General features: G+C 38.5%; 1 protein-coding gene across 2 annotated transcripts in view; it reads right to left on the reverse strand.

Annotated features, from left to right (window-relative positions):
- LOC132438313 (cytochrome P450 3A28-like) overlaps positions 1 to 20,208 on the reverse strand; it is a 42,670-nt gene that overhangs the window by 21,102 nt on the left and 1,360 nt on the right. For both annotated transcript variants that reach the window (XM_060032386.1, XM_060032389.1), the window contains exons 2-8: positions 18,869 to 18,962; positions 16,770 to 16,822; positions 14,268 to 14,367; positions 8,094 to 8,207; positions 7,744 to 7,832; positions 6,266 to 6,414; positions 325 to 452 (exon numbers count right to left, since the gene is read on the reverse strand). In XM_060032386.1, the coding sequence (XP_059888369.1) occupies positions 325 to 452; positions 6,266 to 6,414; positions 7,744 to 7,832; positions 8,094 to 8,207; positions 14,268 to 14,367; positions 16,770 to 16,822; positions 18,869 to 18,962 (727 nt within the window). The remainder of the gene's footprint in view (positions 1 to 324; positions 453 to 6,265; positions 6,415 to 7,743; positions 7,833 to 8,093; positions 8,208 to 14,267; positions 14,368 to 16,769; positions 16,823 to 18,868; positions 18,963 to 20,208) is intronic.

The raw sequence follows: 20,208 nt of genomic DNA on the forward strand, positions 1-20,208 counted from the left end.
ATCATTTTTAATCAGTAACTTTTATCCCTTAACCATTTATTGAAGAAAAGTGGTAAACTCCTTATCTCAATAATATTTATGCAGTGACATACTAATTGGCATGCCTATTATTATATTTAAATATTGCTCTCTGGCTCATACTCTTATTTCCTTCCCCAACTTCCTCCTTATTCATTCCCCCCAAATTTTAGAGCCCTCCTATTCTAAACTCTATAGTTTTCTATCTACCTTTAAAAAATGTAGAGATATGCATAAGAAATATGTGTACAGCTCAATAAATTATCAAAAAGTGAGCCCCCTCATGTAACCACCACCAGACTTTACCGTTTGTTTATCTTTGAGGCGACTCTCTTTCATCCTTTTTACAGACTTCGCTAAAAAATTCACAGAACTTTTTGGAAACAGAGTAATATTTAATACTTCAAAGACTGGGGTGAGGAATGGAAATAATACTGTAGAGAAAAAGATAAAAGGAAGCACAGTGAAAATGCAAAGTTTACTTGGCGCAATCATAATTTGCTCTACCAATCAAAAAAGTAAAACCACCAGGATACTCAATCATGACCCATTGCCTCTATGACCTTTGCTCAGACTTCGAAGCCAATGACTGAGCAAGGCCAAGTCCACATACAGGGGCTATCACTGCAGCAGTGAGATCAGTGGCCTCTTCTGCATCTTTGGATTGACTAAAGGAACTGGATTACATTCTGGGACTTCATGGTCTTTAATTCTTGGACTAGCATCTCTTTGGATAAACCAGACTGTAATCTGTTGCTTCAATTAATTGTGCAGTTTAAAAAATAATAATCATGATAGAAATAATATGGTGCGTGTCTTTCCACCACAATGGAATGTAATTAGAAATCAATAACAGAAAGAAAACTGGGAAACACACAAATATGTGGAAATTAAATAACACACACTTAAATACCCAATAGGTTGTAGAAGATATCAAAAGGCAATCAGAAATTACTTTTAGATGAATAAAAATGAAGATATAATATACCAAAACTGATGGGATGGAACAAAAGTGGTGTTCAGAGAGATATTTATGGCTATATGTTTAGATATTAAAAGAACAGAGATCTCAAATCAAGAAGCTAAATTTCCACCTTAATACACTGAAAAGAGAAGAGCAAACAAAACATAAAGTGAGCAGAAGGTAGAAAATAGTAAAGATAAGTGAAGAAACTATAATGAACAGGAGAATAAAAAACAATGGAGAAAATCAGTGAAAACAAAAGCTGATGTTTTGAAAAGGTTTTTTAGATAGATTGGCCAAGAAAATAAGAGAAAACTCTCAAATTTTTAGCGTCAGAAATTGCTACTGACATTTTAAAAATGAAAATGACTATAAAGAAATCTACATATACTCAATAACTTGTAATAACCTATAGGAAAAGAATCTGAAAAAGAATACATATACAGGGACTTCCCTGGTGGCACAGTGGTTAAGAAACTGCCTACCAATGCAGGGGACACGGGTTTGATCCCTGGTCTGGGAAGATCCCACATGCCTCAGAGCAACTAAGCCCCTGTGCCACAACTACTGAGCCTGTGCTCTAGAGCCCGCGAGCCACAACTACTGAAGCCCGTGCGCCTAGAGCCCGTGCTCCGCAACAAAAGAAACCACCACAGTGAGAAGCCCGCGCACCACAGTGAAGAGTAGCCCCCACTCGCCGCAGCTAGAGAAAGCCCACGCGTGGCAATGAAGACCCATCGCAGCCAAAAATTAATTAATTAATTAATTATTTTTTAAAAAAGAATACATATATGTGTGTGTGTCTGCATAGCTGAATCACTTTGCTGTACACTTGAAACTAACACAACATTGTAAATTAACTTTATTTCAATACAAAAAAGTAATCTATGAACAATAGTATGGCAATAAATTAGAAAACTTAGATAAAATGGATGGATTCTTAGAAAGACATAAACTATAGAAACTGACTTAAAAAGAAATAGACAATCTGATATACCTATAAGAAGTACAAAGTTTTAGTTAGTAATCAAGAAACCACCCACAGTTTGGCAAAGAAAAGCTCATGTCTAGATGGTTTCAATGGTGAATACTACCAAATATTTAAAGAATTAACACCATTTTTTTAACAAACTCTTCCAAAAATTGGAAGATGTTGGAACACTTCCAAATTGTATGAATCTGTACTAAAACCAGGCAAATCGGATAAGATGGTTCTTTGGGACACCAGTCCACCATCTTCCTGGTCTACTGGCTTTCCTAATAAAGTCACTATACCTTGCTTCAATCAGTCAATCAATCAATCAATCAATCAAACCAGCACAAGTAAAGAAAGCTACAGACCAACATACCTTATACCATGGGTGCACAAATCCTCAACAGAATACTAGCAAACTGAATCTAGCAACATATAAAAAGTGATACACACCATAACCAAGTGGGGTTTATCCCAGGAATACAAAGTGTTATAATAAACCATGTCAAAGGAATAAAAAACAATGACCACATGATCATCTAATAGATGCATAAAAAGCATGTGACAAAACCCAACACTCTCTTGTGATAAAAATACTCAACAAACAGGAACAGAAGGGAATTTCCTCAACTTTAGAAAAGGCATCTATGAAAAACTAAGCTAACACTACACTTAGTAATGAAAGACTGCATGCTTCCCCTAAGCTTAAACTTTCCCTAAGTTTAAGAACAAGACTAGGAAAATCATAAAGACAGAAAGTAGGCTGGTGTTTACCAGGGGCTGGGGGCAAGGAATAACAGGGAGTTATTGTTTAATGGGTATAGAGCTTCAGTTTCACAAGATGAAAACAGTTATGGGGATGGACAGAGGTGATTTTTATACAACGATGTGAACGTATTTGATACCGCTGAATTGCACACTTAAAAAATGGTTAAGATGGAAAAAAAATGTTTATCATGAAATATATCAAATACAAAGTGTAAATAAAATACATATGTATAATTTAAAGAAGAAAAAAAAAGAACAAGACTAGGAAGCCTCTCTCATCACTTCCACTCCACACTGTACTAGAGGTTCTAGCCAGGGTAATTAGGCAACAAAAGGAAATAAAATGCATCCGTATAGAAAATGAAGTAAAACTCCTCCACCATCAGATAACATGACCTTGTATATAAAAAATCCTAAATAATCCACTAACATCCTATTAGAACTAATACACAATTTCAACAGGGTTTCAGGAAACAAGGTCAATATACAAAATCAATTCTATTTCTATACACTGTAATAAATAACCCAAAAGTGAAATTAAGAAAATAACTCTATTTATAATAACATAAAAAAAGAATATTTAGGGCTTCCCTGGTGGCCCAGTGGTTGAGAGTCCGCCTGCCGATGCAGGGGACACGGGTTTGTGCCCCGGTCCGGGAAGATCCCACATGCCGCGGAGCGGCTGGGCCCGTGAGCCATGGCCGCTGAGCCTGTGCGTCCGGAGCCTGTGCTCCGCAACGGGAGAGGCCACAACAGTGAGAAGCCCGCGTACCGCAAAAAAAATAAATAATAATAATATTTAGGAATAAGTCAACAAAAGAAGTGCAAAACATCTACCCTGAAAACTGCAATACTGTTGCAATAAAGAAAATCTAAGTAAATGAAAAACATCCCATGTACATGTATAAGAATACTAAACATTGTCAAGACAGCAACTCTACAGATTTAACTCATTCCCTATCAGAATTCTGGCTGGCTTCTTTGTAGAAACTGAAAAGCTGAATTTAAAATTCATATGCAATTGCCAGGGGCACAGAAGAGCCAAAACAATCTCGAAAAAAAAAAAAAAATAAAGTTGTAGGACTCGTACTGCTGATTTCAAAACTTATCATAAATCTATAATAATCAAGGCAATGTCATACTGGCATAAGAATGGACATATAGATAAATAGAATAAAATTTAGACTCTGGAAATAAATCCACTTGTCTATGGTAAACTGCATGTTGAGAAGGGTTACAAGACCATTCAATGGAGACAAAATAGTCTTTAATAAAAGGTTCTGGGATAAGTGGATAGCTACATGCAAAAGAATGAAATAGACCCTTACCTTACACCATATACAAAAATAAACTCAAAATAAATCAAAGACCTAAACATATGAGCTAAAACCGTACAACTCTTAGAAGAAAACCAATGAATGGGTAGATCTTCATGACCTCAGATTTGGCAATGGATTCTTAGACATGACACCAAAAGCACAGGGAAAAAAAGGAAAATAAAGAATTTGTGCATGATGAAAATAAAAAATTTTTCACTTTAAAGCAAACTAGCAAGAAAGTGAAGAGACACCTACAGAAAGGAAAAAAAACTTTCCAAATCATGTCTGATAAGGGACTCTTACCTAGAATATATAAAGAACACTTACAACTCAACAACAGAAGTATTGAATATAATCCAACTATAAATGGGCAAAATATTTGAATAGACATTTATCTAAAAAAGATTGTGGGGTAACAGTTTGGCAGTTACTTATAAGTTAAACACAGTTACTATATAACTCAGCAATTTCACCTCTGACTACATACCCAAAGAATTGAAAACAGGTATTTAAACGAAAACTTGTACATGAATGGGCATAGCAGCACTGTTCGTAATAGCGGAAAGCTGGAAATGACCCAAGTGTCTGTCAACTGATGAATGGATAAACAAAATGCAGAATGTCCATATAATGGGATATTATTTGGCCATACAAAGAAATGAAGTACTGATATATGCTACAATTTAGATTACCCTTGAAAACATCATGATAAGTGAAAGAAGCCAGCCACAAAAGCCCACATATACGATTCCATCTATACGAAGTGTCCAGAATAAGCAAATCTATAGAGGTAGGAAGTACATTAGTGGTTGCTTAGGGCTAAGAGGAGTGAGAGGTTATAGTTAAGTACAGGGCTTGTGAGTTGACAAAAATGTACAACAATTGACTGTAGTGATGGTTGCACATATCTTTGTACTAAAACCCTTTTTTTTCCAACCTTACTGAGTTATAGTTGAGATACAGTACTGTATTAGTTTGGGTACAGCATAATGACTTAACATACGTATATTGTGAAATTAACCCCATAAGTTTAGTTAACATTCCTCACCTCATATAGTTACAAAAAAATATCTTCCCTTGTGATGAGAACTTTTACGATCTACTTTCTTAGTAATGTACAAATATATCATACAGCAGTGTTAACTATACTCACATTGTACATTACACTTTCAGTACTTTTTATGTTACAACTGAATATTTACACCTTTTGATCACTTTTATCCAATTCTCTCACCACTCAACCCACACCTCTGGTAACCAAAAATCTGATCTTTTTTTTCTATGAGTTTGGTTTTCTTCTTCTTCTTCTTTTTTTCCTTAGTTTAGTTTTTTTTTTATTCTACATATAAGTATTTGCCTTTCTCTGCTTGACTTATTTCACTTAACGTAATACCCTCTAGGTCCTTCCATTTTGTTGCAAATGGCAGGATTTTCTTCCTCTTCTGGGTGAATAATATTCAATTGTGTATGTGTGTGTGTGTATATGTATATGTGTATATATATATGGAGACTCAAGTCCTAGAAGAACCTGGCTTTCTCATATATATATATATATGTATATATACATATATATACACACATACATATGTGTGTGTATATGTACACACACGCACATACAATATCCAGTTGTGTATACTGAATGTTGTATACATTTTGCCTGTCCATTTCATCTGTTGATGGATAGGTAGGATGTAAAAACCAATGAATTATACATTTTACAGTGGTGCATTATATGGCATGTGAATTGTATCTCAATAAAGCTATTATTTAAAAAAGAAAGATAGAGCTTCCCTGGTGGCACAGTGGTTAAGAATGCACCTGCCAATGCAGGGGACATGAGTTCGAGCCCCGGTCCAGGAAGATCCCACATGCTGCAGAGCAACTAAGCCCGTGTGCCACAACTACTGAGTCCACGAGCCACAACTACTGAGCCCATGTGCTACAACTACTGAAGCCCACACGCCTAGAGCCCGTGCTCCACAACAAGAGAAGCCACCACAATGAGAAGCCAGCACACCACAACAAAGAGTAGCCCCCGCTTGCCACAACTAGAGAAAGCCTGTGTGCAGCAATGAAGACCCAATTCAGCCAAAAATAAATAAATAAATAAATAGTTAAAAAAAAAAGAAAGATAAAGGAAGAAAGGTGGAGAGGGAGGAAAGGAGGGAGAGAAGGAGGGATGGAAGAAGGAATAAAGAAAAAGGAATAAAGTAGTCCACATACTTATTAAGAGAATTAATGGAGAGAGGAGATTAAATTTTAAGATATTCTTGCTATATTCCACAAAGGGATCTTGTGGGTTGTTGAGGGAATCAATGTTCACTCCAAATGCTGTGCCAGTAATCACATCCATGCTGTAGGCCCCAAAGAAGCTGCGTAGAGAAAGATATGAACAACTAAAATCAACACCTCTTTACTCTCCTTACCCAACACATATAACAAGAAGTGCATGTGAAATCAGATGCCCAGACAAGGCAGGTAGAGAGCCACACTCTTTCAGAACCACCTGTTGGTCCATGGAAGAGTCTATGCTACTATCACTCACACATGAGGTGTGTCTGAGGTGCCAGTGATGCAGCTGGCCCTGTGCCAGGAGGGCTGGGGACACTAAGGCAAGTTAGACGTCCCCCCACAAACTCAAGGAGCTCAGTCATAGAGGGATAGATACCCATAATCAGACAAAGTACAGTAGTGTGTTTTGACTACAGGCAATAATAGGTGTATAAGGACTGTGTCTGAGCATAACCAAGTGTATAAATTTAACACATCCTGGGGGAGTCAAGAAAGGGGACGCTGATCTGGGTCTTGCCTCACCATAGAGTGTGCACTCAGAGCTGATTCCTCTTCAGTGAATTACAGAACAGCAGCACCCTGTTCTGAGTTTCCAGGAACATCATCCCTCACTGTCTTACACCCCTGCTAAGGATCCTGAAAGACCCACACTTCCTCAACTCCAGTGGTCTGTGGTTGACCTGAGGGCAGACTCATTTCTGTGAAATGTAAAAACTAAAAATATTTCTAGTTAAAAAAATAATAAATTACTCCAAATTTGACTTAGGGAATCCCATAGCTAAGTGATCTTATGTCCTCAGTTTTCCCGGGACATTCTCAGTTTATACCTGTTGTTACAGCAGAATTAAAAACAAAAAATCTCAGTTTAGACAACAAATGCTATGATCACTCTACCCATAGCCTGTACAGGGCCTTCTCTCTTTTGAGGCTGAAGGAAGAACAAATGGTGGTTAAGAATTAATATTTAGCATTTTCCTCAGGAAAACTGTGAAGAGATTTAATTTGTTTCAAGTTCCATACCGTAACATTCCTGCCCAGTGCACTGCCTGCCAATATGTACGAAGAGCCCTCCCCACCTCCGCTCCACACCCTCTACACTCAATACTGTGCACAACAATGTTTCTCCTTTCTAAACTATGTGTTTTTGTCTTCCAGAATATCCGAAGTGACAGTTAAGCAGATAAGTTCATCCCGGCTCATGTACACAGGAGAAGACCCTTTCTCTCCCAGCTGCCCTGCTTTCTTTGGCGAGCCACCACTCATTCTGGGGTGGCCCACTGGAGTGGTACCACCACACACTTACTTCTGTCTGGTCACTACGGTAACTCAGCAGTGCGAATCTGGCTCCATGGCAGGCATCTGGAGGGTCTCAATGGAGCTCAGGTACCAGCAGCTTCACCCCTACTTACTTTTTCATGCTGATTGGCTTGCCTTTCTCTGCTTCCTTCTTCAGGTTCCTCACCAACATGTCTCCAAACTGGCTAATGATGGGGAACATCTAGATACAAAGTACAACATCACCTGAAGTTAAATGCAGACTCAAGTCCTAGAAGTACCTGGCTTTCCCAAGCATGGAGCAGTAAGTGGCATTTTATAAGGAATCTTAAAATGTCTCTTTTAGGATGTAAAGATAAAAGACCATCATTAGAAAACTCAAAATCAGCAGACTTCTCTTTGGAAAGGGACTATGATCTTATTTTCTACCTGTCCCTAGAGTCATTCCTTAAGTTTCTAGTTGAAAGTCTTCTTCTTTTCTTACCTCCTTGAGCTTTCCGCTGGTGAAGGCTGGAGACATCAACGATCGCAATCTCTTCCATTGTTCATCCTCAGACAGAGAGATGGCATTTTTCATAATTCCCGTTGGACCAAAAGACTAGAGTCAAAAGCAAAACACAGAGTCTTATTGGTACTGTCCCAAGGTGATTGACCAGATCTGGGAGCCTATTCTTGAAGCTCCAAAGAAATAGCTATCTGGAGAGGGCAGAAAGCAGAAGCAAGAAGAACTACAATCCTGCAGCCTGTGGAAAAAAAACTACATTCACAAAGAGATAGACAAGATGAAAAGGCAGAGGGCTGTGTACCAGATGAAGGAACAAGATAAAACCCCAGAAAAATAACTAAAAGAAGTGGAGATAGGCAACCTTCCAGAAAAAGAATTCAGAATAATGATAGTGAAGATGATCCAGGACCTCGGGAAAAAAATGGAGGTAAAGATCGAGAAGATGCAAGAAATGTTTAACAAAGACCTAGAAGAATTAAAGAACAAACAAACAGAGATGAACAATAAAATAACTGAAATGAAAACTACACTAGAAGGAATCAATAGCAGAATAACTGAGGCAGAAGAACAGATAAGTGGTCTGGAAGGCAGAATGGTGGAATTCACTGCTGCGGAACAGAATAAAGAAAAAAGAATGAAAAGAAATGAAGACAGCCTAAGAGACCTCTGGGACAACATTAAACACAACAACATTCGCATTATAGGGGTCCCAGAAGGAGAAGAGCGAGAGAAAGGACCTAAGAAACTATTTAAAGAGATTATAAGTCAAAAACTTCCCTAATATGGGAAAGGAAACAGCCACCCAAGTCCAGGAAATGCAGAGAGTCCCATACAGGATAAACCCAAGGAGAAACATGCTGAGACACATAGTAATCAAATTGGCAAAAATTAAAGACAAAGAAAAATTATTGAAAGCAGCAAGGGAAAAATGACAAATAACATACAAGGGAACTCCCATAAGGTTAACAGCTGATTTCTCAGCAGAAACTCTATAAGCCAGAAGGGAGTGGCATGATATACTTAGTGATGAAAGGGAAGAACCTACAACCAAGATTACTCTACCCAGCAAAGATCTCATTCAGATTCAATGGAGAAATCAAAAGCTTTACATACAAGCAAAAGCTAAGAAAATTCAGCACCACCAAACCAGCTCTGCAACAGATGCTACAGGAACTTCTCTAAGTGGGAAACACAAGAGAAGAAAAGGACCTACAAAAACAAACCCATAACAATTAAGAAAATGGTCATAGGAACATACATATCAATAATTACCTTAAACATGAATGGATTAAATGCTCCAACCAAAAGACACAGGCTTGCTGAATGGATACACAAACAAGACCCATATATATGCTGTCTACAAGAGACCCACTTCAGACCTAGGGACACATACAGACTGAAAGTGAGGGGTGGAAAAAGATATTCCATGCAAATGGAAATCAAAAGAAAGCTGGAGTAGCAATACTCATATCAGATAAAATAGACTTTAAAATAAAGAATGTTACAAGAGACAAGGAAAGACACTACATAATGATCAAGGGATCAATCCAAGAAGAAGATATAACAATTATAAATATCTATGCACCCAACATAGGAGCACCTCAATACATAAGGCAACTGCTAAGAGCTATAAAAGAGGAAATCGACAGTAACACAATAACAGTGGGGGACTTTAACACCTCACTTACACCAATGGACAGATCATCCAAACAGAAAATTAATAAGGAAACACAAGACTTAAATAACACAACAGACCCGATAGATTTAATTGATATTTACAGGACATTCCATCCAAAAACAGCAGATTACACTTTCTTCACAAGTGTGCATGGAACATTCCCTAGGATAGATCACATCTTGGGTCAGAAATCAAGCCTCAGTAAATTTAAGAAAATTGAAATCATATCAAGTACCTTTTCTGACCACAGCGCTATGAGATTAGAAATCAATCACAGGGAAAAAACCGTAAAAATCCCCAACACATGGAGGCTAAACAATACATTACTAAATAACCAAGAGATCACTGAAGAAATCAAAGAGGAAATCAGAAAATACCAGAGATAAATGACAATGAAAATACGATGATCCAAAACCTATGGGATGCAGCAAAAGCAGCTCTAAGAGCGAAGTTTATAGCTATACAAGCCTACCTCAAGAAAGAAGAAAAATCTCAAATAAACAATCTAACCTTACACCTAAAGGAACTAGAGAAAGAAGAACAAATAAAACCCAACGTTAGCAAAAGGAAAGAAATCATAAAGATCAGAGCAGAAATAAATGAAATAGAAACAAAGAAAACAATAGCAAAGATCAATAAAACTAAAAGCTGGTTCTTTGAGAAGATAAACAAAATTGATAAACCATTAGCCAGACTCATCAAGAAAAAGAGGGAGAGGACTCAAATCAATAAAATTAGAAATGAAAAAGGAGAAGTTACAACAGACACCACAGAAATACAAAGCATCCTAAGAGATTACTACAAGCAACTCTGTGCCAATAAAATGGACAACCTGGAAGAAATGGACAAATTCTTAGAAAGGTATAACCTTCCAAGACTGAACCAGGAAGAAATAGAAAATATGAACAGACCAATCACAAGTAATGAAATTGAAACTGTGATTAAAAATCTTCTAACAGGGCTTCCCTGGTGGCGCAGTGGTTGAGAGTCTGCCTGCCGATGCAGGGGACACGGGTTCGTGGCCCGGTCTGGGAGGATCCCACATGCCGCGGAGCGGCTGGGCCTGTGAGCCATGGCCTCTGAGCCTGCGTGTCTGGAGCCTGCGCTCCGCAACAGGAGAGGCCACAACAGTGAGAGGCCCACGTACCACAAAAAAACAAACAAACAAACAAAAAAACCTTCCAACAAACAAAAGTCCAGGACCAGATGGTTTCTTAGGTGAATTCTATCAAACATTTAGAGAAGAGCTAACACCCATCCTTCTCAAACTCTTACAAAAAATTGCAGAGGAAGGAATGCTCCCAAACTCATTCTATGAGTCCACCATCACCCTCATACCAAAACCAAACAAAGATACTACAAAAAAAGAAAATTACAGACCAATATCACTGATGAATATCGATGCAAAAATCCTCCACAAAATACTAGCAAACAGAATCCAACAACATAGTAAAAGGATCATACACCATGATCAAGTGGGGTTTATTCAAGGGATGCAAGGATTCTTCAGTATATGCAAATCAATCAATGTGATACACCATATTAACAAATTGAAGGATAAAAACCATATGATCATCTCAATAGATGCAGAAAAAGCTTTTGACAAAATTCAACACCGATTTATGATAAAAACTCTCCAGAAAGTTGGCATAGAGGGAACCTACCTCAACATAACAAAGGCCATATATGACAAACCCACAGCAAACATCATTCTCAATGGTGAAAAACTGAAAGCATTTCCTCTAAGATCAGGAACAAGACAAGGATGTCCACTCTCACCACTATTATTCAACATAGTTTTGGAAGTCCTAGCCACGGCAATCAGAGAAGAAAAAGATATAAGAGGAATACAAATTGGAAAAGAAGAAGTAAAACTGTCACTATTTGCAGATGACATGATACTATACATAGATGACATGATACTATACTAAAGATGCCACCAGAAAACTACTAGAGCTAATCAATGAATTTGGTAAAGTTGCAGGATACAAAATTAATGCACAGAAATCTCCTGCATTCCTATACACTAATGATGAAAAATCTGAAAGAGAAATTAAGGAAACACTCCCATTTACCATTGCTACAAAAAGAATAAAATACCTAGGAATAAACCCACCTAGGGAGACAAAAGACCTGTATGTAGAAAACTGTAAGACACTGATGAAAGATATTAAAGATGATACCAACAGATGGAGAGATATACCATGTTCTTGGATTGGAAGAATCAATATTGTGAAAATGACTATACTACCCAAAGCAATCTATTCAATGCAATCCCTATCAAATTATCAATGGTATTTTTAATGGAACTAGAACAAAATAATCTTAATTTGTATGGAGACACAAAAGACCCCGAATAGCCAAAAGAGTCTTGAGGGGAAAAAAACGGAGCTGGAAGAATCAGACTCCCTGACTTCAGACTATACTACAAAAGCTACAGTAATCAAGACAATATGGTACTGGCACAAAAACAGAAACATAGACCAATGGAACAAGATAGAAAGCCCAGAGATAAACCCATGCACCTATGGTCAACTAACCTATGACAAAGGAGGCAAGGATATACAATGGAGAAAAGACAGTCTCTTCAATAAGTGGTGCTGGGAAAACTGGACAGCTACATGCAAAAGAATGAAATTAGAACACTCCCGAACACCATACACAAAAATAAACTCAAAATGGATTAAAGATCTAAATGTAAGGCCAGACACCATCAAACTCTTAGAGGAAAACATGGGCAGAACACTCTATGACATCAATCACAGCAAGATCCTTTTTGACCCACTTCCTAGAGAAATGGAAATAAAAACAAAAATAAACAAATGGGACCTAATGAAACTTCAAAGCTTTTGCACAGCAAAGGAAACCATAAACAAGATGAAAAGACAACCCTCAGAATGGGAGAAAATATTTGCCAATGAAGCAACTGACAAAGGATTAATCTCCAAAATTTACAAGCAGCTCATGCAGCTCAACATTAAAAAAACAAACAACCCAATCCAAAAATGGGCAGAAGACCTAAATAGACATTTCTCCAAAGAAGATATACAGATTACCAACAAACACATGAAAGAATGCTCAACATCGTTAATCATTAGAGAAATGCAAATCAAAACTACAATGAGATATCATCTCACACCAGTCAGAATGGCCATCATCAAAAAATCTACAAACAATAAATGCTGGAGAGGGTATGGAAAAAAGGGAACCTTCTTGCAGTGTTGGTGGGAATGTAAATTGATACAGCCACTATGGAGAACAGTATGGAGGTTCCTTAAAAAACTAAAAATAGAACTCCCATACAACCCAGCAATCCCACTAATGGGCATATACCCTGAGAAAACCATAATTCAAAAAGAGTCATGTATCAAAATGTTCATTGCAGCTCTTTTTACAATAGCCAGGACATGGAAGCAACCGAACCGTCCATCAACAGATGAATGGATAAAGAAGATGTGGCACATATATACAATGGAATATTACTCAGCCATAAAAAGGAACAAAACTGAGTTATTTGTAGTGAGGTGGATGGACCTAGAGACTGTCATGCAGAGTGAATAAGTCAGAAAGAGAAAAACAAATACTGTATGCTAACACATATATATGGAATCTAAAAAAAAAAATGTTCATGAAGAACCTAAGGGCAAGATGGGAATAAAGATGCAGACTTACTACAGAATGGACTTGAGGATACAGGGAGGGGGAAGGGTAAGCTGGGACAAAGTGAGAGAGTGGCATGGACATATATACACTACCAAACGTAAAATAGATAGCTAGTGGGAAGCAGCCACATAGCACAGGGAGATCAGCTCGGTGCTTTGTGAGCACATAGAGGGGTGGGATAGGAAGAGTGGGAGGGAGGGAGATGTAAGAGGGAAGAGATATGGGGACATATGTATATGTATAACTGATTCACTTTGTTATAAAGCAGAAACTAACACACCATTGTAAAGCAATTATACTCCAATAAAGATGTTAAAAAGAAACAGTAAGTGATTTCATGAAGTGTTTTAGTATGGATAAAATAATAAACTATAAAAATACAAAAAGAATTGCTCTACTAAGACCCTGATAAGAGGAAAAGACAAGCTACTCACTGTGACTATAAAAGAATGGTTAGAGGGAGCTTGATGGGGAAGTAATATTTCTATACATTGATTGTGGTGGTAGTTACACAAATCTACATCTATGATAAATTTTCATAGAGTAACACACACACACTCACAGCAAATGAATGCACATAAAACTAATAAAATCTGAATAGGCTATGTGGATAGTATCAATGTCAATTTCCTACTTTGATACTGTACTATAATTATGCAAGATATTAACCTTTTGGGGAAACAGGATGAAGGGTTTCCTTCACAGCACCTTCCTGTATTTTTCTCTTTTGACAATATCCTGTGAATTTATAATTATTACAGAATAAATATTTAATAAATAAATAATATTTAAACTTAGAAATGGATGCTTACCCTCCGGTTTGTGAAGACAGAATAACATTCTTTCACTAGCACTGTTTTGATTATGTCTGGATCTGTGACAACCAACAGAGGCTGTTGACCTTCATAACACCTGTGTAGGGAAAAGAGATGTGATTAAATTTAATGATCTGGTTTCTGCAGCTGGACTCACAGCTTAAGTCCAGATTCTCATCCTGACATTACATAATCCTTACTCCTAGAGATCATGGTTAGAAATAACATTAGAACATTTGTTAAGTCTAGGTGTTGTTTACATGGGTTATTTCCTATGCCATTCTCCATAACTTTTATAGGTTTAAAATATTTCATTATCAAAAAGGAAGTTAGCTTAGTAAATAATTGAAGGCAAGTAAATTGTCTAAGAATGAAAAAACTAATTAATTAAGGAGAGTCCACCCACTCATTTTTGAAGATATATCAAAAGCATGAAAAAGGCCTATGAAACTTATAGACACATTGATCATAAATATGTAAAATGTGTCTGCAAATGGAAGAAGATTTGGAATACTCCACAAGTGAGAGTGGGATTATGAAAGATTTTCTCTGCTCTATTTTCTAAAATTTGCTTTCTAGTTCATAATTTTTAAAAGGAAATATTATATTAACTAATAAGGAGATATCCTTGGTAGCATCAAGGTTAGAAAAATTTGAAACAAAAGGACAAAGAGAATAAAGAAATTCAGAGGAGCATGTATAATTCATTTTTTTTTCTTCATCTATATGATTCTTTTTTAATTCATTTTTAAAATATGTTCTTTTCATTACTTATATTTATTCTTCGACATGGGTCCCAAGTGGGCCTCAGGCTCCGTGTAGGTGACAGCCATTAGCAGCAGGGCAGGCCTACGTTTGACCCACCTAACCACATAAAGCCGACTCCTCAGATGTGAGACATCCCAATTTGGCCTGATCTCCTGACTGTCAGGATGCCCGTTCATGGGAATGGGCCACTGGCATGAGGTTGACTCTAAGTTAATCACACTGTCTTCCGGCATTTTGTTTCCTCTATCAATCGTTTGCGATGGCTAGAACACAATGGAAGGTTTTCTGCATGTTACCTATTATTCCTCTGACTTCACACATGAATTTCAGATGGTTTTGTGATCACATATAAAAATGGATGAGAACCAGTGCATTATTTCCCCCCCCAAAAAAATTCTAAAACTCAGAGGGTTTAAGTGGGTGTCATGTGCATTTAGTGTTGAAGCAGTGACGGAAGGGATTGAAGAGGTACTTAATCTGCTCTTCCATCTGATTGACCATATTACTTGGATGATTCCCTTCTTCCCATCATGTTTTTTCAAAAACACCTGGGTGGAGAAGAGATCGTGGTTTGGGGTGACACTTTATATTCAGATGTCACTCCAGCCTTAGTATTTCTTGTATTACCAGTTAAAATTCAGATTTTTGGCCCTATCCCAGATCATATTGATTTGGTATGCTGATGGGTGGGGTCAAAGTTCTGTATTTATAACAAGTTCTCCCAGGTGATTCTCATTTACACCCAAGCATGAGAACCATTTTCTAATGAGAGAACTGGGATCCACCATGAAAAAGTGACTCTATCCAGAGCTCACAAGTATTAAATGTTGGAGGGGCAGTTGGAGCTGGTCCAGTAGTGATCCACGGCTATGTGCTCTGTCCACTCAATCACATTGACTTTTGGGGCCATGGCAACTCAGCAGGGCCCTATGGTTTCCGAGGACTTGATCAGAGAAGATGAAGAGGTACAGAGAGGCAGAGCCTTCTCCTATTTCCTTTTGGCAAACAGTCACTACATTACACCTCTCCTGCTGCTCTCATCAAACCTACAAAACTCCTAAAGTCTGTGAGCCCACATGACACACTCTGGGTTAGATGTATCCCACATCTCTTCAAAGTCAGAGAAAAATAGTAGATAAAACAAAAACAATAACTGAATACAATTATATTGGAAAGTCTTGGCTGAAAATTAAAAACAATAACAAAAAAACCTCCATACTTGTAGAGAATGTAAAAAGCTGAGCAGAAATTGTTTCCTATTTTCTTTACCTGTAACCCCCAGCTCTTTTTCCAAAAGGACATATTAAACGCAGAACTTAAATAAAGGATTCTTGGCTTTTAATTAAGTGAATCATGTGGAAAAGGGTCAAAAAATGCATTTATGGGCACATATTAGAATGTTCTGGAATAATGCATTTTATGCAATTAAATGCAACCTAAGGAAAGAAAAATGGAGAAGGGAGGAAGAGTGACACTGGACAGAAAGCGATGTTAGGAGTCCCTGGGCCTCAAAGTCTGGAGAAAAGTGATGACCTGCAAATCTCCAGGCCTAATTCAGACTGTAGACCTGGACACCTGGCTGACACCTGGGATCCCTGGTAGCAAGAACAAGACTCCAAAGCTTTACAATAGACTTCATCCCAAGAAGCTCTGGACTGAGATTGTCTTCCATACCACAGGGGGCACCACATCATAACAAGTCTATCCGATGGAACTTTCCAGAATACTCACCCCCATATTTTTCCATACTTTTTAAAACATCCATTGTCAAACTCCCAAAGACCCTGCAAGAGAAACAAAATTAGATTATTAAACTAAATGTATTGAACACTACCTCTTTTGGGGACAAAAGTACCTTGAAACCCATGAAATCAGGCTTACTATTTTCCACTGGCAGGTGGAAGGAAGTTCATATTCAGAGACTTCTTAGGGGAAATGAAGGGGAAAAAGGAGATATTGGAACAGAGAATTTTAAATCACTCTTGCATTTTCTCTATTACAGATACTAAATGTTTACCTTTGCCTGTGAATACTAAGTACCTCCTTGTCTTTCGTGAGAAAACTGAAGTGAAGGGTAAGTTAGATCGGCCTGTACACACTTTCATCTCCTTGTTAAGCAGCCTTTTCATTTATCTCATGAGCCCTCTCTAGATTTCTAGAAGAATTAGGAAGTTAAAGACACCAGCGACCTTTTTAGTCCAGCAGATTTAAGTAAGTCTAAGGGGTGTGTGTTGAGTGAGAAAATAAATGAGTGAATGAATGACAAAGTAGATCACCTTCTAGTTTTCCAGCTCAACACAGAAAAGATGGGGAGTTACCACAACTACAAACAACACCACCAATTAAAACACTTGCCCTGAATTTTCCCTCTGTTGCTTAAAGGAAAACAAACTTCCTGTTACTAAGTTTCTGCTGCGATATTTGATGGTTTACCTATGAAAATGAAGGTCTCAGAAACATGGGTCTTGGAGTGCATCTACTAAGGAGTTCATCCGGGAAAGGTGGAAAATAAATTATTGCTTTTTCAGAGAGAAAACAGTTCATGAAGTTCACAGGCAGTAATGAGACAATGAAGACCTCAGTTGGGAGAATCAGGATCTGAGAAACAAGGCTTACGTCTGCAGGAAGGGAAATCTGAGCCAGAGAGCAGCCTACACACAAGGCTCTGCCCCCTGGACACATGGACGTAGCTCATGACCTTCATTTCAGGGGCCAGGCCCTGGGCAAGGCATCAGAGCTGGATTAATATCAAGGCTCAGCCAGAATTCATAGTCCATATGCCACCTAGTACATTCTACTGAGTTCAGTTCAATTTTTAATAATTTTGTCAAATCATATCCTTTCTAGTGATTTTGTATATGTGATTCTGCCTTTTTTTTTTTTTTTGCGGTACGCGGGCCTCTCACTGCTGTGGCCTCTCCCGTTGCGGAGCACAGGCTCCGGATGCGCAGGCTTAGCGGCCATGGCTCACGGGCCTAACCGCTCCGCGGCATGTGGGATCTTCCCGGACCGGGGCACGAACCCGTGTCCCCTGCATCGGCAGGCGGACTCTCAACCACTGCGCCACGAGGGAAGCCCGATTCTGCCTTTTTTTTTTTTTTAAACCCCACAACTTATTTGGTGGTTAAATACCTGAAGTAACTAGACAACCACCATCTTGTCTCCGTTACACCTACTCACTGCTCAGATGCATCCATAAGGTGCTTTCTCTGGAGGCACAGAAGTAAAGCAAAAAGCTCTTGCTCCACCCCTCGAAACACAGAAGATGTCAGGGTTATAGCAAAAATGGAGTAGAGCCACAGAAATAACTGCAGGCATTAGCAGTTCTTGAGATAATTCAAGTAGGTGCAAATTACCCGACATTGAATACTCAGGCTGCGTTAGAAACTGAAGTTACCAAGCAATCCAGGAGGAAGAAAAAAATGCTGCCCAGAGCTTATGCTACCAACAGGAAAGCCTGACTGTAGTGTAGGCAGCTTAATAAGCCACGACCAGGCACCCTCTTCATGCTTTTCTCCTAATACTAAGGGGATGGTGCCTTCCTGGGAATCTGCACCTGGCAGAAAGAAAATCCTCTTCACAATACTCACCAGATGGAAAATCAAGTTCTGTGCTGAATCAGCTAGAGAGCTGGGCCGCAAAACCTGAGGCTCCTAACAGCTAAAAATAGAGGTGTGTTGTAAAATTGGCCATGTGCTGGGTGGGGTCCATGATATTTCTGGAAAGTGTGAAACCTCAGAACTTCCTCCTGAGGAGGGGCAGTTTTACTATATTATTCAGCTGAGATTTGCCACCATAAGAAGCAAAGCTGGAGCTCAAACAACACACACCTTTCGGTAGGACAGAATATTTCCAAAATAAGGCAGAGGTCTCGGCCCAGGAATCCCCAGCTTCTTAAAACGTCCATGTGAATAAGTCCCATATCTGTAAAGTGAAAGAGGAAACCAGGTCACAGGAATTGCGGAATAGTGGTGCTGGAGCTGGCCAGTCACTGACTCAGAACTGGAACAGTCAACCTAAGGAGATAGCATGTAGGCAATAAAAAATACCAGCAGCTCCAAAAGCAATCATTACATTCACTCATCATCTCCTTGCCCACCACCAATACGAGACCCATTAAAGGTAATGACGATTAGCTAAAGGCAGCTGAAGTCTTCACAGTTCCAATCTTAGAGTGAATACTTTATAAATGTTTCTAATTGGAGTGGTCCTGAGAGGTTCAGGCTGGAATTCTTCCAGGGAATTCACTCATATTTATTTGGTAACTTGACTCTTAGATGATTTGGAGATTCTTATTCTAGGTAGAAAGGGAAAATTTCTTTTTCTGTTCCAATAATGAGATTTTGCTTAACTTCGTCTGCAAAACAACAGTTATTGACAGCCTACTGTGACATTGTTCTTACAATTTGCATGGAGATTTTTATGCTTTTCTTTCCCTCTGTATCCTGACCCCATTTTAGGATTTAATTCTTCTTAAGTCCAACTTCATAATCAAGCCTTAGAGAGTAACAGTGTCCTAATTTCTATAAAATACAAACTGTGTTCAAGGCTTCCATTGGCATCATAGAAATGTCAGCACCTTTCAGCTACACTCAAGTCTCTGTTGTCAGGCAATTTGCTTGATTTGCCCTACAGAGAAGGGTGACTGACCATATGTTCCCTCAATATAACTGTATAAGTGAACCAATGACTAGAGGAGCCATTTCCAGACCGTTCTTTCTCAAATGGTATCTGGTCCTCCAACCTGTGATACTCACCTGCTAAACACAGTACCAGGCACACTCGTTTTTTTCAAGATCCTCAATCACAGATTAGTTTGTTTACTGCCTCTGTGCGCCAACTACCTCAAAAAGCCATTAAGGCTGGTGCTTCCTACAGCTGGTGTACGTGAAACTCATCTTAATGTGCTCTGTGTGGAATCCCACAAATGGGGGGTTTGAAATCTTGCAGGTCTTCTCAGTCTGGTGTTTCTGAGAATTGACAGAGTGGAGGAAAAGAGAGGTTGAGGGGAAGAGGTTGCTGGCAATGCTTTTAGTGATGAAGTTGCTAGGCCGCCAAAACTAACTCTGTGGGGGCAAATTAGAAAGGTATGGCTGAAAAGTGTGCTGTGTAGAAATGCGTCAACACGCTCTGCAAGCCCTTTTAGCTAAAAGTGGGCCTTGCAAGCTTC

Source organism: Delphinus delphis, chromosome 15, assembly GCF_949987515.2.
Source record: "Delphinus delphis chromosome 15, mDelDel1.2, whole genome shotgun sequence".
NCBI lineage: Eukaryota > Metazoa > Chordata > Mammalia > Artiodactyla > Delphinidae > Delphinus > Delphinus delphis.